General features: G+C 39.9%; 1 protein-coding gene across 2 annotated transcripts in view; it reads right to left on the bottom strand.

The window, feature by feature from the left end:
• PXDN (peroxidasin) overlaps window positions 1-27,697 on the bottom strand; it is a 2,220,827-nt gene that overhangs the window by 352,134 nt on the left and 1,840,996 nt on the right. For both annotated transcript variants that reach the window (XM_044070259.1, XM_044070249.1), the window contains one exon: window positions 19,724-19,881. In XM_044070259.1, coding sequence (XP_043926194.1) covers window positions 19,724-19,881 — 158 coding nt within the window. The remainder of the gene's footprint in view (window positions 1-19,723; window positions 19,882-27,697) is intronic.

Here is a 27,697-nt window from a genome sequence, read left to right on the forward strand (position 1 = left end):
CAGTAAGATTGCTTGTCTGCTATCACTTTGGTTGTCCCTGGAATGTGCATTGCCACCAGAAAGCGCTGGGAAGAAATTGCCCATTCCTAAACTCGCATGGCCTCTCGACAGAGTGGGTAAGATCTGGTACCGCCCTGTTTGTTGATATACCACACAACCGACATGTTGTCCGATGGTATTGCAATCGTCCCGGAGGAAGAAGGTCCTGAAGTGCTTGCAATGCCAGAAGCACAGCTCTCATCTCCAGAACGTTGATATGCAGATGAGCCTCATGTTCTTGCCATGTGCTGTGGACAGTCCTGCCAAGATAATGCCCCCCCCCCCCACCTGACCTGGGAGGCATCCGTGGTCACAGTGGCAACGGGTTGGGCAGGCACAAAGGGAGCTCCCGTGAACAAGTTGTTGGGGGCTATCCATCAATGAAGGTCCTTTTTGCATGATTCCATCAGCAGGATAGGGTGACTCAGCGATAGATATTGGAATGACCACTGGGAGAATAGCAGCCATTGAAGAATTCTCATGTGCAACCTGGCTAAAGGTATTAACAGAATGGTTGAGGCCATCATTCCAAGAAGATGAAGAATCCATTTTGATTTGGCTTTCCGAAGCGGAAGAAGACGCTGAACTTGTGAGATGAGGTTTTGTGCTCTTTCATTGTCATATCCAATGTGTCTACCTCTGCGCCTATAAAATTCACAGATTGCGAGGGCAGTAATGCCGATTTTTCTCAGTTTATGGAGATCCCTAGTTGAGCACAAAGCTGAATGGTGGCGTCCCTGTTTTGGAGGAGTAGATGCCTGGTGGGGGCGGTCAGGAGCCAGTCATCCAAATACGGAAACACCTGGAATCCCTGACGTCTAAGGTGAGCTGTCACTACTGCCATGCATTTGGTGAACACCCTGGGGGCTGTGGTGAGACCAAAGGGCAGAGCACGAAACTGATAATGGCTGGCTCCCAGCCAGAAGCGCAGATATCTCCTTGACACATTGTCCATTTTTATATGGTAGTAGGCGTCTTGGAGATCCAGACAGCACATCCAATAGTCTTTCCCTAACAACGGGAGTATCGACTGCAGTGTGACCATCCAAAACTTGTCCTTCTTCATGGATTCGTTTAATCTGCTGAGGTCCAAAATTGGCCTCCAGTCCGTTTTGGGACTAAAAAGAACCTGGAGTAAGTTCCAGATCCTGTCTGGTCTGCTGGAAAGGGCTGGATGACTTTTTTTGAGAGCAACTTGTTGATCTCCAGAGTTGCCTGATCCCTGTGATTGGGTGGAACATCTGGGATCTTTTTGGGAACAAATGGTGGAAGGGAAAAGGGTATGATATAGCCTCTGGTAACAACTCTTTGTACCCACTTGTCTTGGATTATATTTAGCCAGGCTTCTGAATACAAAGAGATGCGACCCCCGACTGGCCCCAGAGAAATGCAGTCGGACCCCTCATCAGGAGCGCTGATAAGGCCGCCCTCGAAAGGAATCATGGCCTTGCAGGCATTGCGGACTGCCCCTCCCTCTAGGGCGACGTCTACCATTTCCTCCTCCTCTGCCTCTGAAGGAGGATTCACTGTGTGTGTCCGGAAAGGCCCTCTGGGACATTTTTAACCACATTTTACCTCCCCTTTGACCTTTGGGGTATGGTCGAGAGGGGACGGTAAAATGGACTCTCACGGCAGAGAGAGTCTTTCCTTCCTGCTCACACCGAGTGAGTGTTTCTTTCACCCTGGGACCAAACAAGCAGGAACCATCAAAGGGGGCGTTGGTGAAGGTGGACTTAAAAGGCTCCGCAAAAATTACACAAGCGCATCCAGGAGTGGTGCCTAAGGGCAACTCCTGAACCCGCTGCTCTGCTCGCTCCATCAGCCGCATGGGAGATAAGCCGCATGGAGGAGTTAACTACCAAATTTAGGGTGGACAACTGAGCAGAGATCCTATTAGGGACTTCCTCAGGGCAAGCACCCTGTATGGAATCTCCTAACTCCTTGAGGAGATCCCTCAGCAATCTCGTGAAATGGGTAAGATAGTTCAGAGATCGAAGTCTGAAAGCCGCTGAATTAAATACACGCTTCTCAAATCTGTCCATCTGTCAAGACTCCTTGTTTGGCGGATGAACAGAGGAAGAAGTCTCCGCCAACTCCTTCTTCGTGGCCGCCGCCATCATCATGGCATCTACGGGAACGCCCTTAGACAAGAATTATTTTCCAGGAGAGGCAGACAGGAACTTATTTGGCCTTCTAGAAACTGGTTCCATGGCATTGGGAGTATCCCACACCTTCCAACTAACCAGATCCATTAGTTCATCGAAAGGTGGAGACACCCAAGAGGTAGGGTTGAGACCCGAAAGCCTTCAGGTACACTGACTCCTCATCAGAAGGGTTGACAGTGGGCCAGTCGCACCTCTGTTTAAGGATCTCCAGGATGTCCACAAAGGAGACATCATCAGAGGATGACTTGGGGGACCCCTCCGACTCCTCGAGTTCAGTGTCCAATGTCAGAGAATCATCCTGGGAGTCAATATGCTTCCTCTTGCATACCCTCTTCCGAGGAGGCTCCTCGAAAGGACCTTCTGGGGAGGCCCCGGAAGAGTGGGGGCCACCAGCCGATGGCTCCTGAGACTGCAGGTCTCTGCTGTCTCCAGAGAGAGTAGGTACAGAGACCGAAGTGGGAGCCCTGGGGGGGAAGAGTGCTTGTACCACTGGCAGGGGCTGTAGATTGTGACAGCACACTCCTCATCACCTCAAAAGCCGACCTCTCTGGCTCCGAAGACCCTCCCCGCTCTGAAGAAACAAAGGATGGTGCCGGAGCCCAAGCCATCAGCTCCGAGATAGATGCAGGGTCCGAGCTCACCCTGGTGGAAGCACCGAGAGGAAGGCTCAGAACCGACGAAGATCGATTCAAACCCTCCCCATCGGCGCCGACAGAAGAGCTTCAGTCCCTGGACACGATGGACGGAGCCGAGCATGTCGGAGCTGAACACGGCTCCAATGCAACAGCAAGGGGCACCGGAATCGTGGGTTCCTCTGTTGGTAACAAGCACTCCGGCTCCGAAAAGCCAACATGGCTCGAAGGAGGAATCACGGATTAGGGCAAAACTGGTTCGAGTGGCTCTGGAGCCAACTGGGTCGGAGCCAACAAAAATTTAGGTAGAGCAGACGACTTCAGGAGTCTCAGTATTACCCTCTCCACATCTTCCTCGAAATGACTCCTGGAAGATCTGGAAGATAAAGTTGGGAATCTCTACCTAGCAGGTACTGGAGAATTGATCAGCAAGGAGACCGGCAGGGATTCTACAGACCGGCTCCGAGCAGAAGAGTCAACTATTTCCAAAGGTTCAGCTGTCGGCACCGAAGCAGCTGTGACCGACTCTGAAACCATGGTGCTCTCCTTCGGCTCCGAAGACTGAGGAGTTGAGGAGACAGATTTTGTTAATTTGGAACGTGGCTCCCAAACACCAGTCGGTGCCGGAGAAGGCCTTTTTGAACCTTTTGATTTGGAGTCAGATCTGGACTTTGAAGACTTAGAAGAAGAAGCCGCCGAACCAGATAAGGCTTCCTCGAAGGTTAGCTTCAGAAGACCACTGAGTATCAGCTTGTTCTTTCTCTCCTGCAACACTCTAGGAGAGAAAGCATGACAGAACAAACATGATTCCTGCAAATGGATGGCTCCCAAGCAGTAGACACAGCTACTGTGGCCATCCGTCAAAGACATTTTCTGGGAGCATTTCATGCATTTTTTGAACCCAGAGGGTTTATGCTCCTTGCTATCCTTAGACACTGCAGACACACAAGCAAAACCAGAGGAGAAAAGAGAAAGAGAATAACTGAGGACTAGATCCTCTAACTGAAACGGGCCTAGCCCTACAGAAGAAATGCACAAGGACTAGGTCCCCGGTGTAAGAGAACTAGGTCTTTCAACTAAAAAACAGACCAACAGGCAGAGATTCAGTCACACAGGAAAATTTTCAAATAAAATTACAAATGAAGGAGTAACACGAGGACTAGGTCCTCTAAGTTAAACGGGCCTAGCCCTGTGAAAGAACTGGGTCTTCTAAGTCAAAAAGGCAAAGTATACAACACCACACACACACACACACACACACACACACACACACACACACACACACACACACACACACAAGTTCAATAAAACAGGAAAAAAAATTTGCAACTGCAATCGTAAATAAGACTTTAGCGGATCCCCGCCAAAGACCATCAGTTAACAATCAACCGATTAACAGTAAATTAATCAACAGGCGTCCCTGTTGATTAAGAATGGCGAAACCGCCAAAACTAACGATCTAGGCAAAAAAATGCAACTGCACCTAACTACTGGTATACAGGATACTACTATTAAGGTCAAACAAGACCACAGGACAATTAAGGTAAAGCCCTATATATATATTTCCACTAAACAACAGTAAATATGCAAAAAAACACTTATTAATGAAAAAATTGCGAAAGACTTAGCCAGAGCCAAGAGAAGCATATCAGAACTCGTTGACGTGGCAAAAGAGATCTGGGGATTGCACTGGTGCACCATGGGATACATGCTTAGCCATGAGCCAACCAGAAGTCTTCGAGCTTGAAAATTGGCTGAGTCGGAGCCGAGGATCGGCTCCAAACCCATATGTAAAAATGAAGGTGAGATTGGACTACCTAAAATCTAGTGTTATGTTTTAACATATTATGACTACTGTTACTTTATGACATATGTTTTCCATCAATTAAATATATTTTTTTATTTTATATTATGTTGATATGTTAACTAATCTATTATCTACTATAAATAATTTCTTTAAAATTAAATGAAATCAGTTTTTTATTCAGGTTAATATGCCTTCTTCATTTTGAACATTTATACTACCACCAAAGTTCAAGCAGCAACATGCAATTTTCACCATTTCCCACAGCCTACCATCAAAGCACATCAGAACCTCAGGAAAGTGGATATGGATGTATGAGTAAATGCAAACACTCTTGATTTCCAGCAACACTGATAGTGTGTAGTGCTGCAGAGGACTTGACTTGATTGCAGAGTGCAAAGACAAACATACACACAATACAGTCTAATCCATCTACAGTGCACAGACATTCCTAAGTAAAACACTGTTTTTAAGAACTCAAGAATTTATTTGCAAAGAGTATCAACAAGTAATTCAAAGCTTAGAAGTGCAATTCTAGGGCCAAACATCCATTTCACTATCACAATGCTCAGTGCCTCTACAGGTTACACCCACAGCCCATTAACTTCAGCAGCGAAACAAACAGAACATCAAAGCAGACATCTGTCAAAATGACTGCCCATTATGTTTTAATTTTTAAATATAATTTATTTTTAATCCTTACTTGTTGTTTTATTGTTAATTTTCTTTATTTTTATGTAATAATGACGTTATCGTTATATGGAAACTCCAGACTAGTTAATGCAGTGAACTTCCAGATTAGTCAGCAAACGTTTTTTTTTTTTTTTTTGGCACTTACTGTTTTTGTATATACAATTAAAGTTCCAATTTGCATTAAGTTTAAAGTAAGTGTAGTCAAAGCACATAAATAGAAAATAACTACTTTCTAAACCAATTTTAAGAATGTTTAGACAGTCTTTCATTTCTATTTTTGCTTAGATGTGCTTCAGCTTCACTTATGTTGCATTTTTTACTGTGGTCCAACCGTCCGGGGTCGAATCGGTTGGGGGCGAATCGTCGGGGTCCAAACGTCCTGTACCCGCCTGAAGTAGGTGCATACAACTGACTGCATTACCACAGTAAGGAAATTCAAATGAAATATATAATCCTTGTGATTAAGCAACTCGAATGTCATCCATACCCTTACATTTACTACTATGACTCAAACAGCTTGTTTCACTGATTAGCTCTGTAGTAGGAAGAGACCAGTTTAGTAGTTTTCATGTCCAATGACTGAAAAAGTATGAAAATAACCATGTTAAAGCACTGTATCTTCCTTTATCAATTCCTGGTATGTATTTCTGTAGTCAACAACATACCTAAATACACACACTCATGCATGCACACACACACACACACACACACACACACACACACACTTACACACACACACACAAGCATCACACGTCAGAAGGGAGTTTTTATTTTTCCAGCTAACTGCTGCTATTATGTGGAGTTTTAAGGCAGAGTATATTGTAAAATTGCTGCCAAAAGTAAGACACACAAACTGGTCAGAACTGCAAACTTCTACATTTTCTCTCTATGTGACTGGGTCATAAAAATATTAAAATGAAACTGCTGGTTAATTCAAGTTTTGTAAATGCTGGCAACCAATGAAGGCTTATTGACAGAAAAAGATAAAAAAAATCATATTTAAATTAAGCCTCTGATCATAGTTGTCCCAACAACATACAGTACTGGTCCTACTACATGACCACTTATTTACTTACTGTTTAATTTGGAGTATGGAGGATGGAGTTTGAAGGGTATGAGTACTAATAAGACAAAGTATCACACTGCAAACTATACTGTATGAATGCAAAACGTTTGCCAACACATGTAGTTTGCTTGTCAGTACTAGACTGACCAAACTTAATACAAAAAAACTGCAAGTCAAGCCCATGCTCTGTTCTGCTTTTCTCTAATGTGCCGAATCTGAGAAAATACACAACAAAAATGAACTGAAACGTGCATACAACTGGCTCACATGTGCAGGAGTGCAGCATCCACATTTACAGCTGGTGAATCATTCATTTAGCTTGCGAAGTCCCACACAACTGGGTAGCTCAAGGGGTTAGAATTCAGCACTGATTTCACTGACACAATAGCAGCACCACGTTGCTGTAACATGCCACTGATTGTAGATTTCAAGGCATAATGACTGCATAAATTGTCTATTTCTAAATGGTGCACACTGGGAATGTGTAAGGTAACTCACCTCACCAGTGCTCTACACTATCTGGAAGCATGACCTTCAGTTACTCGGTCTAACAACACCCGATACTTCCACTAAAAAGTGTCTCATGTACTGGTATTACAATACGGGAGTACCATCACTCCAGTTATTTCAAACACCAGGAAGATACTGCAGCTTCAAAAAAAAATAGTACAAGGTTAGTTTATGTGCAAGTTATTTTCTCTCACTTAAAAACAACAGCAATATCTAGAGTGAACTCCACATGTATAAAATAAAATGAACAGTCATAAAATTAAACTTTTAAAATTCCACCCTCACACAAAGTGCTTTCATCGTGGATATCATCAGACTCCGTATGACGAAAGTGCTTACTGTACTGATGTGATGGTGGAATATTTAAAGTTTATTTATTTATTTTCATACAAGTTATTTGTTCCTTAGTAGCACCACCACCTGGCTATTTATGCAACAGCATAGATTAGCATGAAGCAAGGTTAAATATCAGCCAGCACAGTGTAAAATACAAGTGTCACTGCATTTGAAAATGAAAATAGTTCTTGCCCTACTAGCCCCGAATAAACCAGATATCGTCTTACTAACTGAGATATGGCTAAAAACAGAAAACCACAATAAAGAGGTTACAGCTCCAGGGTGTAATATCATCCGTAATGAGGGGTGGGGTTAGCTATAATATTCAAAAATCACCTCATCCTTGAACAACTTGATACTAACATTCCAGATGTTAACAATGCTGAACTCATCCTTGCCAAGTTAAACCTGAACCCCAAGAAATACAAATATCAGTGGCTCCTACATCCCCCCAGGACACAATATTACTCTATTTCAGCCCATACAGGTCCTTCCCCCCAACTGATAAATTTTCTATAATCTCATATAACAAAACTGCAATCACCCCGACCACCCACACCAAACTTTTAGGTGTTGAAATAGACAACCACCTAAGATTTGACTTGCACATTGCCCAAACTATCAAGAAAGTTCATAAAAAACTAGGACCGCTCTATTGCAACAAGCAATTTCTCTCAAAGCACTCTAAAACCACAATAGCAAGGTTACATCTACTATCCTCCCTCCTCTACGCATCCCCAACAATCCCTGCTCAACTTGGTCGACTTCTCTGAGTCAGTCTCAAAATGTCCAAAAGAATGGCCGAAATCAGAATACCAAAACCAAATAAAAAAACAGAACCAGACTTCTGTAGTATAAACCAATAAAATGAAATTTTAATAAAAAACACACAATTTCATGAGTGCTTTCATCTCCCAAGGTTCTTTGAGTCAGTCACCAGAGCTGTGGATGAAGGCAAAGTGGTTCATACAGCCTACCTTGATCTGGCCAAGGCCTTTGATTACCATTCCCCACTCAGGAATAATAGAAAAACTCACTAAGCCAGGCATCAACTCCGATATCACTAGGTGGGTTGCAAACTGGCTCACAGACAGAACCCACAGTGTGAAAGTAGTTGACTCTAAGTCAGACTGCAGACCAGTCACGAGTGGAGTCCCACAGGGTTTAGTCCTGGGTCCTCTTCTGTTTGGTATCTACTTCTCTGAAGTCAAGGCCAACATGAAGGGACTCTGGCTGACAAAGTTCGCAGACGATTGCAAGTTGGGGGCTGTTATTAACACTCCAAGTGATGTTGACATCCTACAGAAAGGCCTCACTGAGACCAATGACTGGTGTCAGAACCATGGCCTTAAGCTCAATGTCAAAAAATGTGTTGTCATGCCCCTTGGGAAAAACCCAGTTCCCTTGAATTGCCACATCGATGGTAATCCACTGAACATAAAAGACATTATAAGAGATCTGGGGACACAGGTTGACAGCAACCTCTCTTTTGACCACCACATTGCCACTGTGGTCAGAAAGTCCTTCTATGTGGCACATCTCATTACTAAGGGTTTTGGATCCAGGAAGAAAGAGGTCATTGTCTCCCTCTAGTCTTCCCTCATTAGGCCAATCATCGAGTATAATGCCCCATTTGGAATATACCTCACAAGACACCTGCAACAACTGGAGAGGCCGCAAAAGTACCTCACAAAGAGGATCCTAGGCCTTAAACACTTGTCGGACAGACTCAAAAAAACTCCAACAATTCTCTGTCTCATATCGCCTACTTAGAGGCGATCTCTGCTTGACTTACAAAGCCATGTCTGACCCAGCTCTGTTAGAAATGCTACATCTAAAGAAATCCCAATCCCTCCGCACCACACGCTCCAGAGACCTCAACCTCATTACCACAATCAACAGAACATGCTGGAGGGACAGGTTCATGACTCAGAGACTGCCCATGCTATGGAATAGACTTCCCATACATGTCAAGCACAGCACCTCACTGGCCCTCTTCAAGAGAAATCTTGATGAGTGGATGGGAAATAGAAAATTCACCTCGGGGAACACTCCAGTGGCTCTACTCGACAGAGGCACTGGGAACTAAGGTCACGTGGCATGATGTCAGGGTAATCCTATGGTCTAGGCTTGTAAAGGCTCCAGGGTCATTAGCCTAGTACACACCTATGAACCTATGAACTCTAACTTCGTAAAACCGACCTAAACAAATTAGAATCCTGTTATAATAAGATAGTGAGATTTGCTACTGAATCCTCATACAGAACACATCACTGTGATTCTCTGAAAAAGCTAAACTGGTTGGAACTCCCTCGGCTACTTCAACTCAATCAATTGTCACTAGCATGCAAGTTATACTACTACTCTGACAAAATCCCAGCTCTCCAAAATCTCATACTTCCTTATACCACAACAAGAACCTTGAGATCTAGCAAATAACACCTCCTAGAAATCACCAAACATAATGAAGCAGGGAAATTTATCTTTAGCCACTCTGTTTCCAGGCCCTGGAATACCCTACCTGGCCACCTAACATCCAATAACTACACTACACAATTTAAAATAATTCCTGAAAGTCCACCTCATGATCAACTGGCTACGCTCCTGTGTCACTCCTGGGTAAAAGGGCATATAATCAATCATTCCTAAGGCATCTATACATCAAATCTTGTTACTCACCATGTCAAAATACAACCACAAAATACCCATCTTCAGTCTCTGTTTCAGGTGCAACCTTAACATATTGAATGCATACGTGTACTAAAATACTGCATGTTGATAAATGTGTCATGCCTCTAAACTGTCATACAGTTACTGTTTTATATATATATATATATATATATATATATATATATATATATATATATATATATACTGTTATATAGTGTCATGAACTTGTAACCCTGTACTGTCTGAAAGTGATTAATCTCTGTAAATACCATTGTGCTTAACTGATGACTATGTATTTAATCTGGAGCTTTCCTCCCCGAGCCTCTACTGAAAATGAACCTGTGTCCAGTTGGACTTTCCCGGTAAACAAATGTGAATAAATAAAATAAATAAATAAAATCTGCCCTTTCTACTAGACTACAAGATGAGAGCAGTAGCAGCAGCTATACAAAAAGAGATTCTACAAAAGTGCATGGTATAAAACTCACTGAACTAAACTGAACAAAACCAGAATTAATAACCCGAATCAAAAGAAATGTTCTACTTTAACACATTTGGCAAATGAGAAGCAGGACACATTAAAAAATAATAGAATTATTCATAGCTAAAGTTGATGGTGAAACAAAATGACAGCAACTACAAAGCTCAAAATGCTACTGCAGCATATATGATTGTATACACATACATTAACACACAAACACACGTTTAATTAGCAGTCACTGTATACTTAAAACTGTAAGTCAACATTTATAATTGAAACCGCTGTGGCTTCTAATTGAAGTTGTAAGGTTAAATGCATTACATTAAAGTTTTGTTTTTTTCTGCTGGTAAACGTTCATGGTCAACTTATCATTTAAGAGGGTAGATATATAGTAGCTAGGCTTTCTTTTGTAAGTGTTGTCTAGAACAAATGTACCTTAAACCATAATGATCATTGCCAGGGTGTTAGACCAGATTCTGTCTGCCTATATCACCACTGTCCCAGTCACCTGCAACAGCAGCCCTAATAAAGAATTAAAAGTTTTTATTTTTGAATTCAGGTCCTACAAATTGCAATGCAAGAGCTATAGTAAGACTACAACTCAGTGGAAATAAAACTACATGAACCCAACATGAAAACAACTTCAAATGGACACAGTTGTTGTTGTTGTGTCTTTCGGCTTTTCCCGGTTAGGGGTCGCCACAGCGGAACTCCGGTCCGCTAATGATTGGCAGTAGATTTTTACGTGCCGAGTTGCCGGCCCTGACGCACAACCTTCAACGAAGGCATGCCCATTCACACATATCTCCACACAGAAGATGCTCTAACTGAGAATTGAATGGGACAATGTCTTACTGTGAGGAGACAACGCTCAGTACTGCTTCCAAGTAAACATTATGGCAAACTGTCTAACAACAAGATTTGCCACAGGACTGGAAAACTCACTGATATCACCAGGGTCTTACACAATGAGACCAAAGGGGCTTCAAATCAACAACTTGTGATTTACATCCAAGCAATGCCATCTGTGACAACAGTGACAACTAAGCTGCATATCAATTGCAAAGTGCTACATGGAGGACTGATGAGACAGCAAACGCAGCACTGAGCTTAGACAGAACTTAGAAGAAACTGCAAATGAGCAGTACACCATGGGCAGTACTACTTGTAGTGAAGTATGCTGAATGTGTGCACATAAAAAACATCTAGGAAAGTCCTTCTAGGTTACGCCAGATAACTTCTACACAGATACCACCATTCCCCCTTCAGCAAATATCTGGGTTGTGTCTGACTAAGCAAGAGGTGAAGTAAAAACTCATTTCCAAGACCAGCAGTTAAAGACTCCAGTAGGATATAGAACAACTTAAAGCATGAAATGCTGAAGAATAGAAAGACAACTTTTCTTTAGTCCCTTAAATAAGGTTTTATTATTAAATCTAAGACACTAAGCCAGCATTGCCGATATATGGGAAAAAAGCCCTGACTAATGTCCAGATGACCTGGATTCAAACAATGGCTCAGGTGTCTGTTGAAACTGATGTGAGGAGGATGGTCAAGTTCACCCCTTGGGGAGTGGAACAGTCTAGGTCACAAATTGCCACACTCTCTTGGAGGAGGAGAGGCAGATGCAAATGTGACACGGGTTTGTGTACAGCCCACCCAGCTGCATCATAACACCCTTCATTACTGATGCATGGTAGCTTGCTCTCACACAAGGTGAGTAAACAGAAGATCATGGGCAAAATAAGACTGCTTACACACACAACTTATATCATACAAAATACCCAATTGCTACAGTTTGTTTACAACTACAAAAACCAGAATGCAGTTCACCAAAGCACACTTTCTCACCTTTCACTTATAAGTGAGACATTGACGTGACATAACCAAAAGCATGGAGAAACTTTGTTGTTTCAGCTTAATTGACAGATAAGCACAGAGTGCAGTGTAAAAATGAATATTAACAGATACCCAAAATATATGGCCAAACTACAGGGACTAAATATACAGAATGTGAGAGGCTACACAGGCAGAGTCAGTAAAACTGGCATCAAAACTGCTGACAAGAAAATATTAACTTTGTAAATGAAAAGAAGATTAATGATATCTTACTGAAATGAATCATTCAGTTAACATATCTTTTGATAGACAGTGGATTACCGGGAAGCTTATGCAGGCGCACACTATAAAACGCCAGGAATAACACCTCTGAGAAAAAAGTATGACTCCTTGCAGTACGTGCTAGAAATGTGATCTTCTGTACAATGTGCAGTTTCTGACAATCTCTTGACAGAGCATAATATGGATTCATGTGTTTCTCTTAAAACCACAGATAATCACTTTATGCTTAAATAGGACGTCACAATATAAAATCTGTCCAGCCTTAATATTGACTATACCCCTGAGAACCCTACAAACAAACTATTCTTGTGTACAACTTGCAATACACTGACCAAGACAAACATTAAATATATTCTTCTTCAGATAACCCCTTTCTTACTGCAGTTGTCTTCTGTGTTAACTAGCTACCTAAACTGGTCTATCACAGACCCTTTTTCAGCCACGACCAGTTCCAAAAGTGCAAAGGTAAATGTAAAATGTATCAACAGTTTATACTAGACAAACAACCATCATATTTCAGGGAGAATACTGGAGTCCATAGCATGGCTTTCAACTGTCTCTGATTTTGTAGAACAGCCCTAATTTTGCCTGGTATTTTATCACGTTCCTCATAAAATGTATGTTTTTCTTATAAATCGAGGATATGAGATAATAATGCCATATGCTAGTGTTTTACACTTCTGACTGCTCAGAAAATGCATGACAATGCAAAACCTGGTGTTCTATCAGCAAGGTAAATTAAGAGAGATGCTTAAAAAAATGTCCTTGACTTTGAGTCTTTTTTTTTGTGGCTTTGCACATGACTCTTGAGCAAAGAAGTTGACAGTGCCCAGAAAGACATGAGAACAACGAAACGCAACAAAAGCACTAATGATAAATCAGTACTGAAGTCCAGACCCTGTAACTGTGACAAAGAAATTGCAACCACTGATCTGGTAAACTCAGTGGTAGATGGGGCACTGTCAGAATGAGAAAAAAAAGAGCACTGAAAAAAAAAAATGCCTTGGGAAGTCTGCAGCTCTTGTTTCAAGATGGTTCTCACCTACACTGACAATAAGAAAAACGACTTCATATAACAAAGTTGTACTCCATTTATACCTATGACAGTAAACACTATGTCACATGTCAAAATAGTTTTATTTATTTTAATCCTTTGTCAACCAGGCTTGTACCATAAGGTTAGTAGCGTCTTTTCAGTGCAGACCTGAGGTGGTACTTATACTGTCATAAAAGGAGATATTGCCAGTCTAGCTATCTAGAATTTTGTAAATAATTATATGTCATTTGTGAATATTAACATGATTTATACAGAAGTGTAACAAAAGGGGATATGACCAGCCCAGCTATCTGGAATTTTGTAAATAATTATATGTCATTTGTGAATATCAACATGATTCATATAAGATGTTTGTGCTACAGATGTATTAGAGCTGTACGTCATACAAGATGGTTTGTGCAAACGTGTGCTGAAGATGTATTTTAAAAAGTGCTGTTTGAAATGTATCCACAGTGTACCCTACTGGAAAAGAGCATAAATGTATATACACTATTGCAACTGTTTAAATGTATATATTTTAACAGGGGAAACTGAAACACAGGCGGTTAACCTACAAAATGTAAGAAAAATAGTTTAAATTAAATTGTTGTATGGCTGGGCCATAAAAACAATGTTGTCTTTCAGTTTCAGTGCAGCAGGAGACAATGTCTGTACTAGAGACATTTTCTGTATTGTCTTTAAATGTGGTGTAATATGAATAATTTTACGACTTCCACCATTTGCCAAAAGATATGAGGTCTATGTATTTTCACAGGTGGATGCTAAATACTGCTAGCTTTCAGCAGCGGGATTTTATCTGGGAGAGTCAGATGACAAGAAATTATGTCATTCTGCAAGCTATCCCAGCAGTGATATTTGAGATATTAATATAAGAACTCTCTGAGAGAGACACAGCATTCTGTATTTTGTCTTTAACCTGACAAGATCCATTCACCACACATCTGCCTTGCTTGTTCTGAAGTAAGTTATTAGTGTACAGTAATTCTCTTAGATACAGTCAGGAATATTGCAAAGCTTAGCTTAGATGTTTTACTTTATTTATTTGAGGCTGTCCTGCAATGTTGTTTTAAATATTTCCTGTGATTTTTAACTCTGATGTAACTACAATGGTCAGGCAATAAAGCACCTCTCAATACAAATGAAATAGTTAAAAACAAAGAGGTAGCAAACACAGTCACGGAAGTACAAATTGCAAATTTATTGAAAAAATAATAAACACAGTAAGTGCTTTTGCGTCCTATAATGACGTTTCATCACACTTAATACAAGAAAACACAGTTCACACATATATATATATATATATATATATATGCAGACGGTGACCCCTCTCATCATCTAATTAATCAATAAAATTGTCCTAGTAACATCAAAGTAACTTCAGATACTTAAATTAAATTAGATTAGACTGAGAAAGAACTATGCAAATTGGACCCAAATAAAGCAGAGGAGACCAAATTACTAATAATAACACGAGAACACTTCTGCATGAACTTACAGTACCATTATATCTGTTATTCACTAGGTCATTTAAGTATGGGGAAATTCCTCAAGATTGGAGATGTGCACTTGTTATACCTATCTTTAAGGGAAATGGTGACAGGACAATCCCAGAGTCATACAGACTAATAAGTTTACTTTCAGGTTGTGGAAAAAATAAGGGAGAAGGTTGTTTTGGATAAATTACTGTCAGAATTGGAAAGGTTGAGATTTGAAACCATACATCAGCATGCATGTGTTGAAAACTGATCTATAACCACCTGTAACATGATGTTCTAGAATAATATAAAACAGTTATAAACAAAACATTATACAGTGATGTAATTTATATAGACTTAACTTCTAGGTTACAGTCAGGGTGCCCCACTGGGCTCTGTCCTAGGCCCATACCTGTTTAGGGTTTATCCTTCAGATCTTTCTTTTTCCTCTGAGGTATTCTACATTCTGCAGAAAACCAAACTGTGAAAACACTGAAAAAACGGCTGTAAAGCAAATATACTCAGAAAATAAATTTATTAAAATAACATCCAGTAAGCACTTTCATTTCGATACAAGACTTCTTCAGATTGAATGCATCCACAAAGAAACATTTATAACAACCCTAAATCACATAACTAAGTTAGTTAATTGCATAATTAATTAATGTTCAGTACATTTTAAAAAGACATTAAATTTCTCTATCATTAAGTCCTAGAGGATCACTGGCATCTAATTTCACCTGCAAGCTGGAAGGAGTATTGCTGGCAGGTGAAACTGGATGCCAGTGATAATCCAGGACTTAATGATACAGAGAATTGTGTTTTACAGTCGTTTTTTCAGTGTTCTACATTCCGGATGCAGGTGACTTGATCCTGAGTAAACTGATTACATGTGTTACAAACAGGGAATGTCTACAAAAGAACTTGACTAAGCTGGCCATTGGGCACAGGAGAATAATATGGTGAAAAATACATAAAAAACTAAGTATATGAAATTTGGGAGACATAGAGTGAAAGGTGAAAATTTGATACAGCACACAGTGATTGAAACTGTAGATTCATTTAAGGGCCTGGGTATATGAGTGGATCCAACTTTGATTTCTTCTAATCATATCAACTAAATGGTTAATGATATTTATAGAATTATCTTCTTCTTCTCTTTCGGCTGTTCCCGTTAGGGGTCACCACAGCGGATCATCTGCTTCCATTTCTTTCTGTCCTCTGCATCCTGCTCTGTCACACCAACCACCTGCATATCCTCTATCACCACGTCCATAAACCTAATCTTAGGCCTTCCTCTTTTCCTCTTACCTGGCAGCTCCATCCTTAGCATCCTTTTCCCAATATACCCAGCATCCCTCCTCAGCACATGTCCAAACCAACGCAATCTTGCCTTTCTGGCTTTGTCTCCAAATTGTCCAACCTGAGCTGATCCTCTAATATACTGATTCCTAATTCTGTTCAACCTCGTCACACCCAGTGCAAATCTTAACATCTTTAACTCTGCCATGTCCAGCTCTGACTCTTGCCTTTTTGTCAATGCCACCATCTGCAACCCATATAACATAGCTAGTCTCACTACCCCCTTGTAGACCTTCCCTTTCACTCTTACTGGTACCAGTCTGTCACAAATCACTCGACACTTTTCTCCATCCATTCCGCCCTGCCTGTACTCTCTTCTTATAAGTATAGGTAAAAAGACTTACAAAGTCTAGTAAATAAGAAATGATGCAATCATTGTTTGTTAGTTACATAAGACCCAAATCTGGGTACGGTATAACAATATATAAACTTTATAAGAAAACAAGCGTGAGTAAAGTGGAAAAAAGTACAGTGGAAATATACCAAGGGTATCCATGGATGTGAAAACGTAAGTTATTATGAAAGACTAAAATATCGGAACTTGTACAGTGTCTCATACAGACATTTAAGAGGAGACCTTATTCAGCTATTTAGGGCATTTAGAGACAACTGCCACTGGGAATGTTTGGGGTTATCAAAAAATAGTGGAGAATCATCAGACAACCTATGTAGAAGATTCTACAGTAATGAGAAAGCAACCGATGCATGGAACAGACTACCAAATTACATTAAAGCAAGTACTAGTTTAGATATTTTTAAGAACACCCCAGACACTTATTATGGGAACATCTTTTTTGTTATACTGGCAGGCTAACGGGCATTATTGCCTAATCCTAAAATGTATATACATATGCATGCAAATAAGGAGTAAAGCACGGTAAAGGGGCCATTACCACAAGCATCCTCACAGCATGGATCTATTCACACAAGAACAGGGGTGTTTGATACACCCCAACATCAATCATCATCAGCTGAATGCCTTTTAGGCACCTGTTTTCTGAGGACATTCAGCAGGTACTAATGGAAGCAAGAAAGCCTGCTTCTAGAAAATCCTACATTAGCAAATGGAAAAGGTTTTCCAGTTAGTGCCAATAACCTAACCAGCACCCATTCAGGAGTAGTTGTTTTCTGTTTTTACAGTATTTGTGTAAGCTATTATCCTATGGCGTTTCGTATTTTTCTCTATCAAGGCTCATTTATCGGCCATTACAGCATGTCTGTCCATGGATCCTCCTCTTTCAAGGCAGTCTCATGACAAAGTATTCTTGAAAGAGATTCTGCATAAGTGGCCTCTAAACAAACCAGTGGCCCCTTCTTGGGATATTAACATTGTGTTTGAGAAGCTAACACTCTCTCCATTTGAACCAGCTAATCTGGCTGACTTGAGGTTCTTAACATGGAAAAAGTTTTACTGACTGTTCTGACCACTGCAAGAAGCATATCTGAGTTGCAAGCTTTTATGGTGCGTCACGTCTACATCATTTTTCATAGGGGCAGGGTTTCTTTGAGAATTAATCCTTCTTTTATGCCTAAAGTGATATCTGAGTTTACTTTAAACCAAACTGTCCTTCTCACCGGTTTCTCTTCTAAACTCAAAAATGGGGGAAAAAGGTACTCCACACCTTGGATGTCCACAGACAATGCGGGTACTATTTTGACAGAACTAAATCTTTCAGATCAATTGTTCATTTCTTGTAAAGTTAAGAAGAAGGGACAATGTGTCAAATCAGACTATTTCTAAATGGTTGTTTAAGGCTATTACCTTTTGTTATACTCATCATGACTAATCCACTCCAGGTAGGGTCAAGGCCCACTCTATTAGGGCCTTGGCGTCATCTATGGATTTTTGGAAAGGATGGTTTCTAGAAGTATTCTACAAGCTGCTACTTAGTCCTCTGAACATACTTTTACAAAGCACTATAACCTTGATTTCTTCTCTTGGTCTAGGTCAAGTTTTGTTAGGACCATTCTCTAGGGGCTCCTGGATCCTTCTCCTTCCTCGTCTCAAGTATAGTCAGCTATGTGAACCTATCCATACAACCAAGCCTACTGCAGCAGTTATCAATATGAAGAACATAGTACAATTGTGTAAGTTGAACTTACAATAACAGTAGATATTCGACTGATCACTGCAAGAGTAGCCACTCCTCTCCTTCCAACCCCCCCCCCCTTGTTTTTTGGTGTGCTTTTATGCCAGGGAGTGGACATTTACTTTTTGTTTTACCTAGCATTGTCCTTTCAGGGCTTAGCTTCTCTCTCTGCTGGCAGGAAAATTCTGAAGGACTTTGCACCCAAAATTGTCTTTTAAGTCAACTCATCTTGAGCTATCTGACAGCTTGGGCTTGTAGAAGGTGCCCTGAAGCTTTTGAGGCTGGACAGTTGTTACATCCTTGGCAGGATATAACCCATATAGTACTGCCACAGTGATCATCAAACATCTACTGTTATGGCAGGTTCAACTTACATACCTGTACTTTATTTCCTCTCCAAACAAGTCAGAGTGTCATGAGCAACAGTTTTATACAACAAAAGAAACTGTAACTGCAGAGCTAATAAACAAAAACCTACTTTACAAAAAAAAAGCACCATCATATTTCCCAGAAAATATTCATTATTCATAGTGAAGAAGCAAGAACATGAACTCAAATTTTTACTGACAGTGAGTATAAATCTTTATATATATGAGTGCGTGTGTGTGTGTGTGTGTGTGTGTGTGTGTGTGTATGGGTCTAATTCTGTTTGTCGAAAACACACTTTTTCGACAAATGGAAGATCTAACCCACTTAAGCGAAAGAACACTACATCGACAGTGCACTTTCGCATAAGCCAATTTACCAAAGCACATTGCAGTGGGGATAAGGAAATATATCCTTTTCCCCACTGTAGTGCGATCTCGGAGTTAGTATATTTAAGTGGGGGGTGCAGTGGGGCTTGCCCCCTGCAAAAAAGTGTTTAAAGTAGTTTGTTTTGAATCGGCTTTTGTGAAAGTGCATTTTCGATGCAGTGTACTTTCGCTTAAGTGGGGTTCTATGTTTTTTGTCTGAGATTGTGAAATTTCGATCAAGAAACGTAGAGCCGTATATATATATATATATATATATATATATATATATATATATATATATATATATATATAAAGAGAGAGAGAGAAAGAGAGAGAGACACAGAAAGATAGGCGTGTGTGTGTGTGTGTGTGTGTGTGTGTGTGTGTGTGTGTGTGTGTGTGTGTGTGTGTGTGTGTGTGTGTGTGTCTGTGTCTCTGTGCATTTCACATTCAAATCTGTCTTAACATGAAAAAAAAAAAATACTTACTTGTTCCATTAAGGTCAACCATTAGTCCTTCATTTACATGTTCCTGAATTAACTGCAGAGTCCTTTCAAAAATTTCTCCTGCTCTTGCCTGTCCCACTGTAAAGGGGTCTCTTGGGTATCGAAACAAGGCAAGCAGATCATTTGGTGTGCGAGGACGGCTACAGGAACAATAATATAAAGGTTAAATATTTTCCAGTCTGGACACATATAACATCCCATAATTATGCTAAAATAAGTGAATTAAGTGAGCTGCTGAAGAAATTCAGAAGGAATCTATGTTCATCCTAAAAGGTTACTTTCTTGCACAGCTAAACATACTAATTTTAACGTTTTTATTAATTTGACATATTTACAATACATACGCAGAAAGGAAGAAACTAACTTCACATACTGTTATACAGTGTTATACAGTGATAGGAATACATTGAATCATCAAGGTAATTAACACATTAAGAGTCTTGGTATTTCAACAGCAAAAAGGGCGGCCACAGTGGTGCAGTGGTTAGCATTGCCACCTCACAGCAAGAGGTTCTCCAGTTCGATTCTCGGCTGGGGTGCCTTCTGTGCCTTCTGCATGTCCTCCCTGTGGTCGCATGGGTTTCCTCTGGGTGCTCCCGTTTCCTCCCACATCCCAAAGACATGCTGTAGGTGGATTAGACACTTTAAAAAAATTGGCCCTAGGTGTGAGTGTGTGCATGTGTGTGCCTTCTGTGGAAGGCTGGGCGCCGGGCTGGCACCTCGACACTGTAAAACTCCACTGCCAATCATGAGCGGACAGGTGATCCGCTGTGGCGACCCCTAACCGGGAAAAAGGAGAAAGAAGAAGGTATTTCAATAGCAATACTTCAAGGTTATCCCAACTACTACAAATCTTAGAATGATATACAAATCTTATTCTGATAACTTATTTTTCAGTTTTACATAGTACTGCTATTAAATTAAAAACATTATTTGAATGTAGGACCTAAGTTCGATTTCCATTGTTTTATAATAACTTTTCTAGCAACTGCCAAGAGAGCCTAAAACATTTTTTTGCTCTTTGGCTTTTTCATATGCAGGAAGTGGAACATTCATTAGTATTACTCATCCAGTTAAAGAACAATTATCAGACCATAACCACTTAAAAAAAAAAAGATCTCTTCCTAATATATATTAAAATTTTTACACTCCATAAACATGGGTATCCAATCAGCATTTACATCTTTACTATATCTCCAACAAACTGAAGAAGTCATTTTACTAAACTTAGAGTTTTATAGGAAGTAACCAACATGCTATGTATACAATTCCACAAAAAAGCTTTCCAGTATAAACTTGATGAAGTTCGACTAAATGAATTAATTAACAATGTTTTACTCTTACCAACTATTGAGTCACTCAACCTAGTACTTTCTAAAAATCTCCAGAGTTCTGCAGCAACATTTTTTTTTACTTATAATTAACTTATTTTACTTGTACAAGCTTCCTTTGTAGGTCAAACAACCTACGACAATAACATTCATATATTCATATAAGGTGGGAATAGTGTTCTGTTCCTCTTCACTCAGATTATCTAAAAAATTAATTTAATTTCTTATTGATGGATAATGTTAACTGGTTAGCCGATTCCTCAACTTAGATTATTTCATTAAATATTCTCAGGACTTAGCTTTACCTTTCGCAAAGCAATCAGACCACAATACTAAACCATTCCTTTTGAGTAAATTCATTTTAACATTGTTCTGAGCTTCCATACATCCAGAGGTGTTTGCAATGGGAAAGCATAAAAATTTCCATTTTGATATTAATGGAGTTTTAAAAACATATTTCTTAACTGTTTTAAGAACTGATTTCATATATGCAGAGTCTAAAGACTGAAATACATTTACTTCTAAAATAAAATTTGTTAACCAGATGAAAGGATTATTACATATTTTTAATTTATCAGATTTAACAAACATTTAAGAATTTAGTATAATCTGTTCTTGGATGGTTTTCCATTGACTAGTGTAAATTCAGTCTATCCAGAGTACAACAGAGTTAAAACTTGAAGTAAAAGAGTAAGATTCTACGTATGGGTAGTTAATCCCACCATATTCCCATAATCGTACATGATTTTTATAAGCAATTATCAGCTTTTCAGGATACCGTAAGAATGAAGTTAACATTTTTCCACTTTCTTTAAAAGTCTTGTGTCAGTTATTAAAGCTAATGAATGCAATATATATATATATATATATATATATATATATATATATATATATATATATATATATGGGATCCGGATACATGCTCGACTAGCATATGTCCGAATCACAAAACATCGAACACACATACATGAAAGCGCTTAACATCGAAAAGCGCTTCCGTGTATGTGTGCCTGTTTCGTAGATCGGACTACAGTGCGGGTAAGGGAAAATTCCATTTTCCCCAATGTAGTGCGTTCTCGGAGTGTGAATATTAAAGTAGGGGTGTGTGGGGGGTGCAGAGGGGTGAAGCTCCCCTGCAGAAACGTAGATTTTTTTTTTGAACTACACATACACGGAAGCGCTTTTCAGTGTTAAGCACTTTCATGTATGTGTGTTCGATGTTTTGTGATTCGGACACATGCTAGTCGAGCATGTGTCCTAGACCATTATATAAGGGTAGCCCTCTACCCGGCTGCTGTGCACCCTGCTCGTGTGCTTGTCCTGTGACCCAGTACATCCCTGTACTAAATCTCCAGAACCTCACCACACTGGAAGCCTCACCAAAATTGTCCGAACTAGGACTTCACCTATCAGCTCCCAGAAAATACAGTCCACTACTAGATTGTGAAACCTGTGACCCAGTACATCCCTGTACTAAATCTCCAGAACCTCACCCCACTGGAAGCCTCACCAAAATTGTCCGAACTAGGACTTCACCTATCAGCTCCCAGAAAATACAGTCCACTACTAGATTGTGAAACCTGTGACCCAGTACATCCCTGTACTAAATCTCCAGAACCTTACCCCACTGGAATTCTCACCAAAATTGTCCGAACTAGGACTTCACCTATCAGCTCCCAGAAAATACAGTCCACTACTAGATTGTGAAACCTGTGACCCAGTACATCCCTCTACTAAATCTCCAGAACCTCACCCTACTGGAAGCCTCACCAAAATTGTCCGAACTAGGACTTCACCTATCAGCTCCCAGAAAATACAGTCCACTACTAGATTGTGAAACCTGTGACCCAGTACATCCCTGTACTAAATCTCCAGAACCTCACCCACTGGAAGCCTCACCAAAATTGTCTGAACTAGGACTTCACCTATCAGCTCCCAGAAAATACAGTCCACTACTAGATTGTGAAACCTGTGACCCAGTATATCCCTGTACTAAATCTCCAGAACCTCACCCCACTGGAAGCCTCACCAAAATTGTCCGAACTAGGACTTCACCTATCAGCTCCCAGAAAATACAGTCCACTACTAGATTGTGAAAGTATGTACTGTAACAGACTCTAGAACTTCGAGTTTATCTTAAAGTGTATTGACACTGCTAAATTAGACAAGTTTCCTAAGCAGGACAGCCAGCAGCCAAATACCCACCCCACTTATTCTAATTAAGTATTCTACGGTCTCTTAAATGAACCCTTACATCCAGCCTTTCATTCCCTTATCAGTAGTAGCATACCCCCTCTCTCCATTAGCCTGCCACCCTTGCAAGTGTATCTTTGGTGCTGTATAGTGACTAGCCAGTAAGTGACGCCTCTACATAAACTCTCTGCACATCTACTCCTATACCTATGTGCTGTACCATACCTCCCCATCTCGTTTTCTTAGTCAATACCTCTCCTTAACTCACTCTGTTACTTTCTCTTACTGTCCTGGGCTCTCTTTAACACTCCTACTCTATTGCTACCCTTACTTACCCCCTGCTACACTTTTAATTCACTCCTATACTTTCTCACTTGTGACTTACCTGCTAAACCTACCTTCTCAACAGATTGTCTTCCTTGAAAGTCCTCTCTTTTGTCTCTACCCGCTCTGTTCGCCCTGCAGGCTCACGTCGCTCCCCTACCCTGTCCCCAATTCCCACCCGCCCCCAGTATTCCTCCATTTACTCCTCCTCAGGACACACCCCCCACTTTAAATTACTCCAATCACACCCCTCCCTTCATCACCACACCCATTCACTACTTCTTAGTGAAAAGTATGGAATCAATTACCACCCGACCTTACATCTCTGACCTCTCTACCACTTTTTAAAAGAAATCTAAAGCTATATTTCACCTAACATACCCTTCAACACCTCCTTCCAACTTTAATCTCTCACCTCTATAACTATTAACTCCTACCTTATCATGCCCTACCAATTACATATACCAATACTTACCTTACTCTTAACAGCTCTATCTATTACTTATCTCCTCACCTACTATGAACAACCCCTTCACTATAAACTCCACATCCCTTCCAAACATTCTTCTACACCTTCTATAACAAAACTCCCTAACTTCCAAACTACCATTTCTAAACCCAGTTATCTAATTGCTAAATTTCACAGACTAAAACACATCAAATACAGTAATCTAAAAACTAAACATACAGTTAACTTTACTGTAAACTTCTCCAACCTAAGTAATTTATATTTCTCCACTCCCTAACAGATGGAGACATTCATCCTAATCCTGGGCCAACACCTATCCTTGTCACTGCAAATAGTCCCCAAGCCACAATTCCCACTTTACCTCTAATCAAACCACCCAATTCACTATCCATTGCTCATCTTAACATATGAAGCATGTGCAATAAAATCCCTCATGTTCATGCCCTTCTTGATGTCCACCAATTTGATATCCTTTGCCTATCGGAAACTTGGCTAAAACATTCAATAAAAGACAATGAAATCACCCCTCCAGGCTACAGTATTATTCAGTTAGATCGCACATCCAAAAAAGGAGGAGGAGTAGCAATTCTCTATAAAGCACACATACAACTTAGTACTGTAAATCTTAACCTATCTTTAGACTCTAGCGCTGAAACAGTTATCTCAAAATTCCAGCTTAACAGACATAAAGCCATAAACATCATCTGCGTCTCTCTTCCCCAGGCAATAACATTGCTACTCTAGAACACATACTCAATGGGCTTTCTTCTCAGCTCCCACAAGAAACCATAGTCCTAGGAGACTAACACTGATTGGAATTCTTGTAGCAGTACAAACCCTACCAACCACATTAACCTTTATGGTTTCTCACAAGCTATTAACTCCCCCATCAGAATTAACAAACTGAACAATAAAGAAAGCATCTTGGATTGGATTCTGACTAATAGTCCTCACCACACATACATAACAGGAACACTCCCAGATGATCTTAGTGACCACCTGCTAACATACATAATCAGACATAAAAACAACCCAACCTTCCCTAACACTATCACAACAGTTCACTCCAAAAAGCATTTTATCCCTGAGCTTTTCGAAATAGAACTTAAGCAATGTAATTGGTCACCATTAAAATCCCTCCCAATTAACAAAGCAATTGAATACTTCAACTCAACATTTCTAACAATCCTTGATCATCACGCCCCAATACGCTGTACAAGAAATAAAACTAAACCTGCTCCTTGGCTCTCAAACAAAACCAGGCAACTAATCATTCAAAGAAACAGATCCTGGGCTAAATGGCGAACTACTAAGAACTATACAGATCAACTAACCTTCAGACAGCAAAGAAATAACACAAAAAACGCCATCCTACTAGATAAAAAGAACTACTATCTCCACCTACAACAATCCTCCCTCAAGGAACCTCAGAAGTTTTGGTCTACTATTAATAAAATTCTTTATCCAGGTGCAACTATTACCCCCATCCCCTCAGGCGCTAATCCTGAAAACTCATCTGAAACAGCAAATGCCTTTAACTCTTTCTTTACCAATACTATCCAAACTCTGGCTAGCCAACTATCCCCCAATATCTCAAAACTACAAACTCCCATCTCCAAGTCACCCCCAGTATTCAAGTTAGAACCAGTACCAACATCATATATTCGATCCCTTCTCCAAAAGCTAAAAGCAACAACCCCCTCTGCTGATAAACTCCCAGCTGAATTCCTGCAAATAGCATCTAAAGCCATAGCTTATCCCATCTCCATATTGATAAATCAAACCATAAACGAAGGTATTATCCCATCCATCTGGAAAATTTCTCATATTATCCCATTACACAAAGGTGGTAGCTCCAACGACAAGTCTAACTATCATCCTATAGCACTTCTCTCTCCACTTGCAAAATTAATGGAAAAGTGTGTCCACAAACAGTTAATGAACCATCTTCTCCATCACAACCTACTAGCAAACTGTCGACATGGATTTAGACCTTTCCATAGTACCTCTTCTGCCTTGCTTTCCTTCACAAACTGTATCAATGAGAACCGCAACAAAAATATCCTCTCCTCAGCAGTCTTTGTTGATTTATCAAAAGCTTTTGACATGGATAATCACCAAATCCTTCTTCACATCCTAAAGTCCTACTCACTGAATCCACTTTCAATGAACTGGTTCACATCCTATCTAGATAACAGACAGCAGGCTGTACTCTGGCAAAATACACTATCAAATCATCTGCCTATTACATTATGTGCTCCACAAGGATCCATTTTAGGCCCTCTCTTGTTTTCCATCTACATCAATGACCTCCACTTAGTCATCCCTCTCTCCACATGTATTCAACATACAGACAACTCTACTATAGTCTGTTCAGCCACCTCTCAAGTTGAACTTCAGGCTCATACACAAAAAGCTTTTAATATAGTACAGCACTGGTTCTCTGACCACTGCCTCCTAATAAATCCCAAAAAAACTAAACTTTTACTCTTTACACCAACCCAAAAGACTACCCCTGTACACTTCAGTATCACATCAAATAATGGCACCCTTATTTCTCCTGCGCTAACCACTAAACTCTTAGGAATCACAATTGACAACAATCTCAACTTTGATACCCACATTAATGCCACAGTAAAACCAGTAAACCATAAATTAGGATCCCTCTACAGAATTAAACCTTTTCTTACACCACTAGCCAGGTCCACTATAGCTAGAACTCATTTACTCTCAACTCTTCTTTATGCCTCTCCCATTTACACCAACCTCTCTAAAAAGAACCTTCACAAACTAGCTATATCCTATAATAACATTGCCAGGTTCGCTACTAGCTCCCCTTTTAGAACTCATCACTGTCTTAATCTGAAACAACTAGGCTGGTTAGAATTTCTTAATCAGATACAATTTCTGCAACTTACAATAACATACAAGGCCCTTTATCAACCCCATAATACTCCCACACTCTCTAGCTTCATTATACCATACAGCAATCTCAAAAATTTACGCTCCTCTAACAAAATGCTTATGCATATTACTACATCTAAAAACTTAGCAGGTGATTCCTTGAACTCTAACTCTGTCAGAAAAGTATGGAATCAATTACCACCCGACCTTACATCTCTGACCTCTCTCCCACTTTTTAAAAGAAATCTAAAGCTATATTTCAATAATCACTGGTTATGCCCATGTTCTAACCCTGACTAACATTCTCTTGACTCTAATCTTTTACCTTTCTCCTATTACAACCTTCTTAGAATACTTCTATATCCTTTTCTCTCACATAGAAATAAGTGTTACTAGTACACCCTTCTAAGACTTGCTTCCAGTAGGAGTAGCTAAAAAAAAAAAAAAAAAAAAAAAAATTTACATACTACTATTTTTTATATTCTTTAGCGTACATGTTTAGGCTAAATTTATTGCGGTATAAAACTGCCTTAATCGTATAATTATTGCTGTATAAAACTGTTTTTATACTATTCTCTATTAATTGTTTGTATAAATATTGCTGTATAAAAATGTTTTTATGTTATTCTCTATTAATTGTATGTTTTTTCCCTGGAGCTTTTCTCCCAGGGCCTCTACTGAAAATGGACATATATCCAGTTAGACTAGCCCGGTCAACAAATGTAAAAATAAAAA

This window comes from Protopterus annectens, chromosome 1.part0, assembly GCF_019279795.1.
Source record: "Protopterus annectens isolate FY-2018-M chromosome 1.part0, PAN1.0, whole genome shotgun sequence".
Classification (NCBI taxonomy): domain Eukaryota; kingdom Metazoa; phylum Chordata; order Ceratodontiformes; family Protopteridae; genus Protopterus; species Protopterus annectens.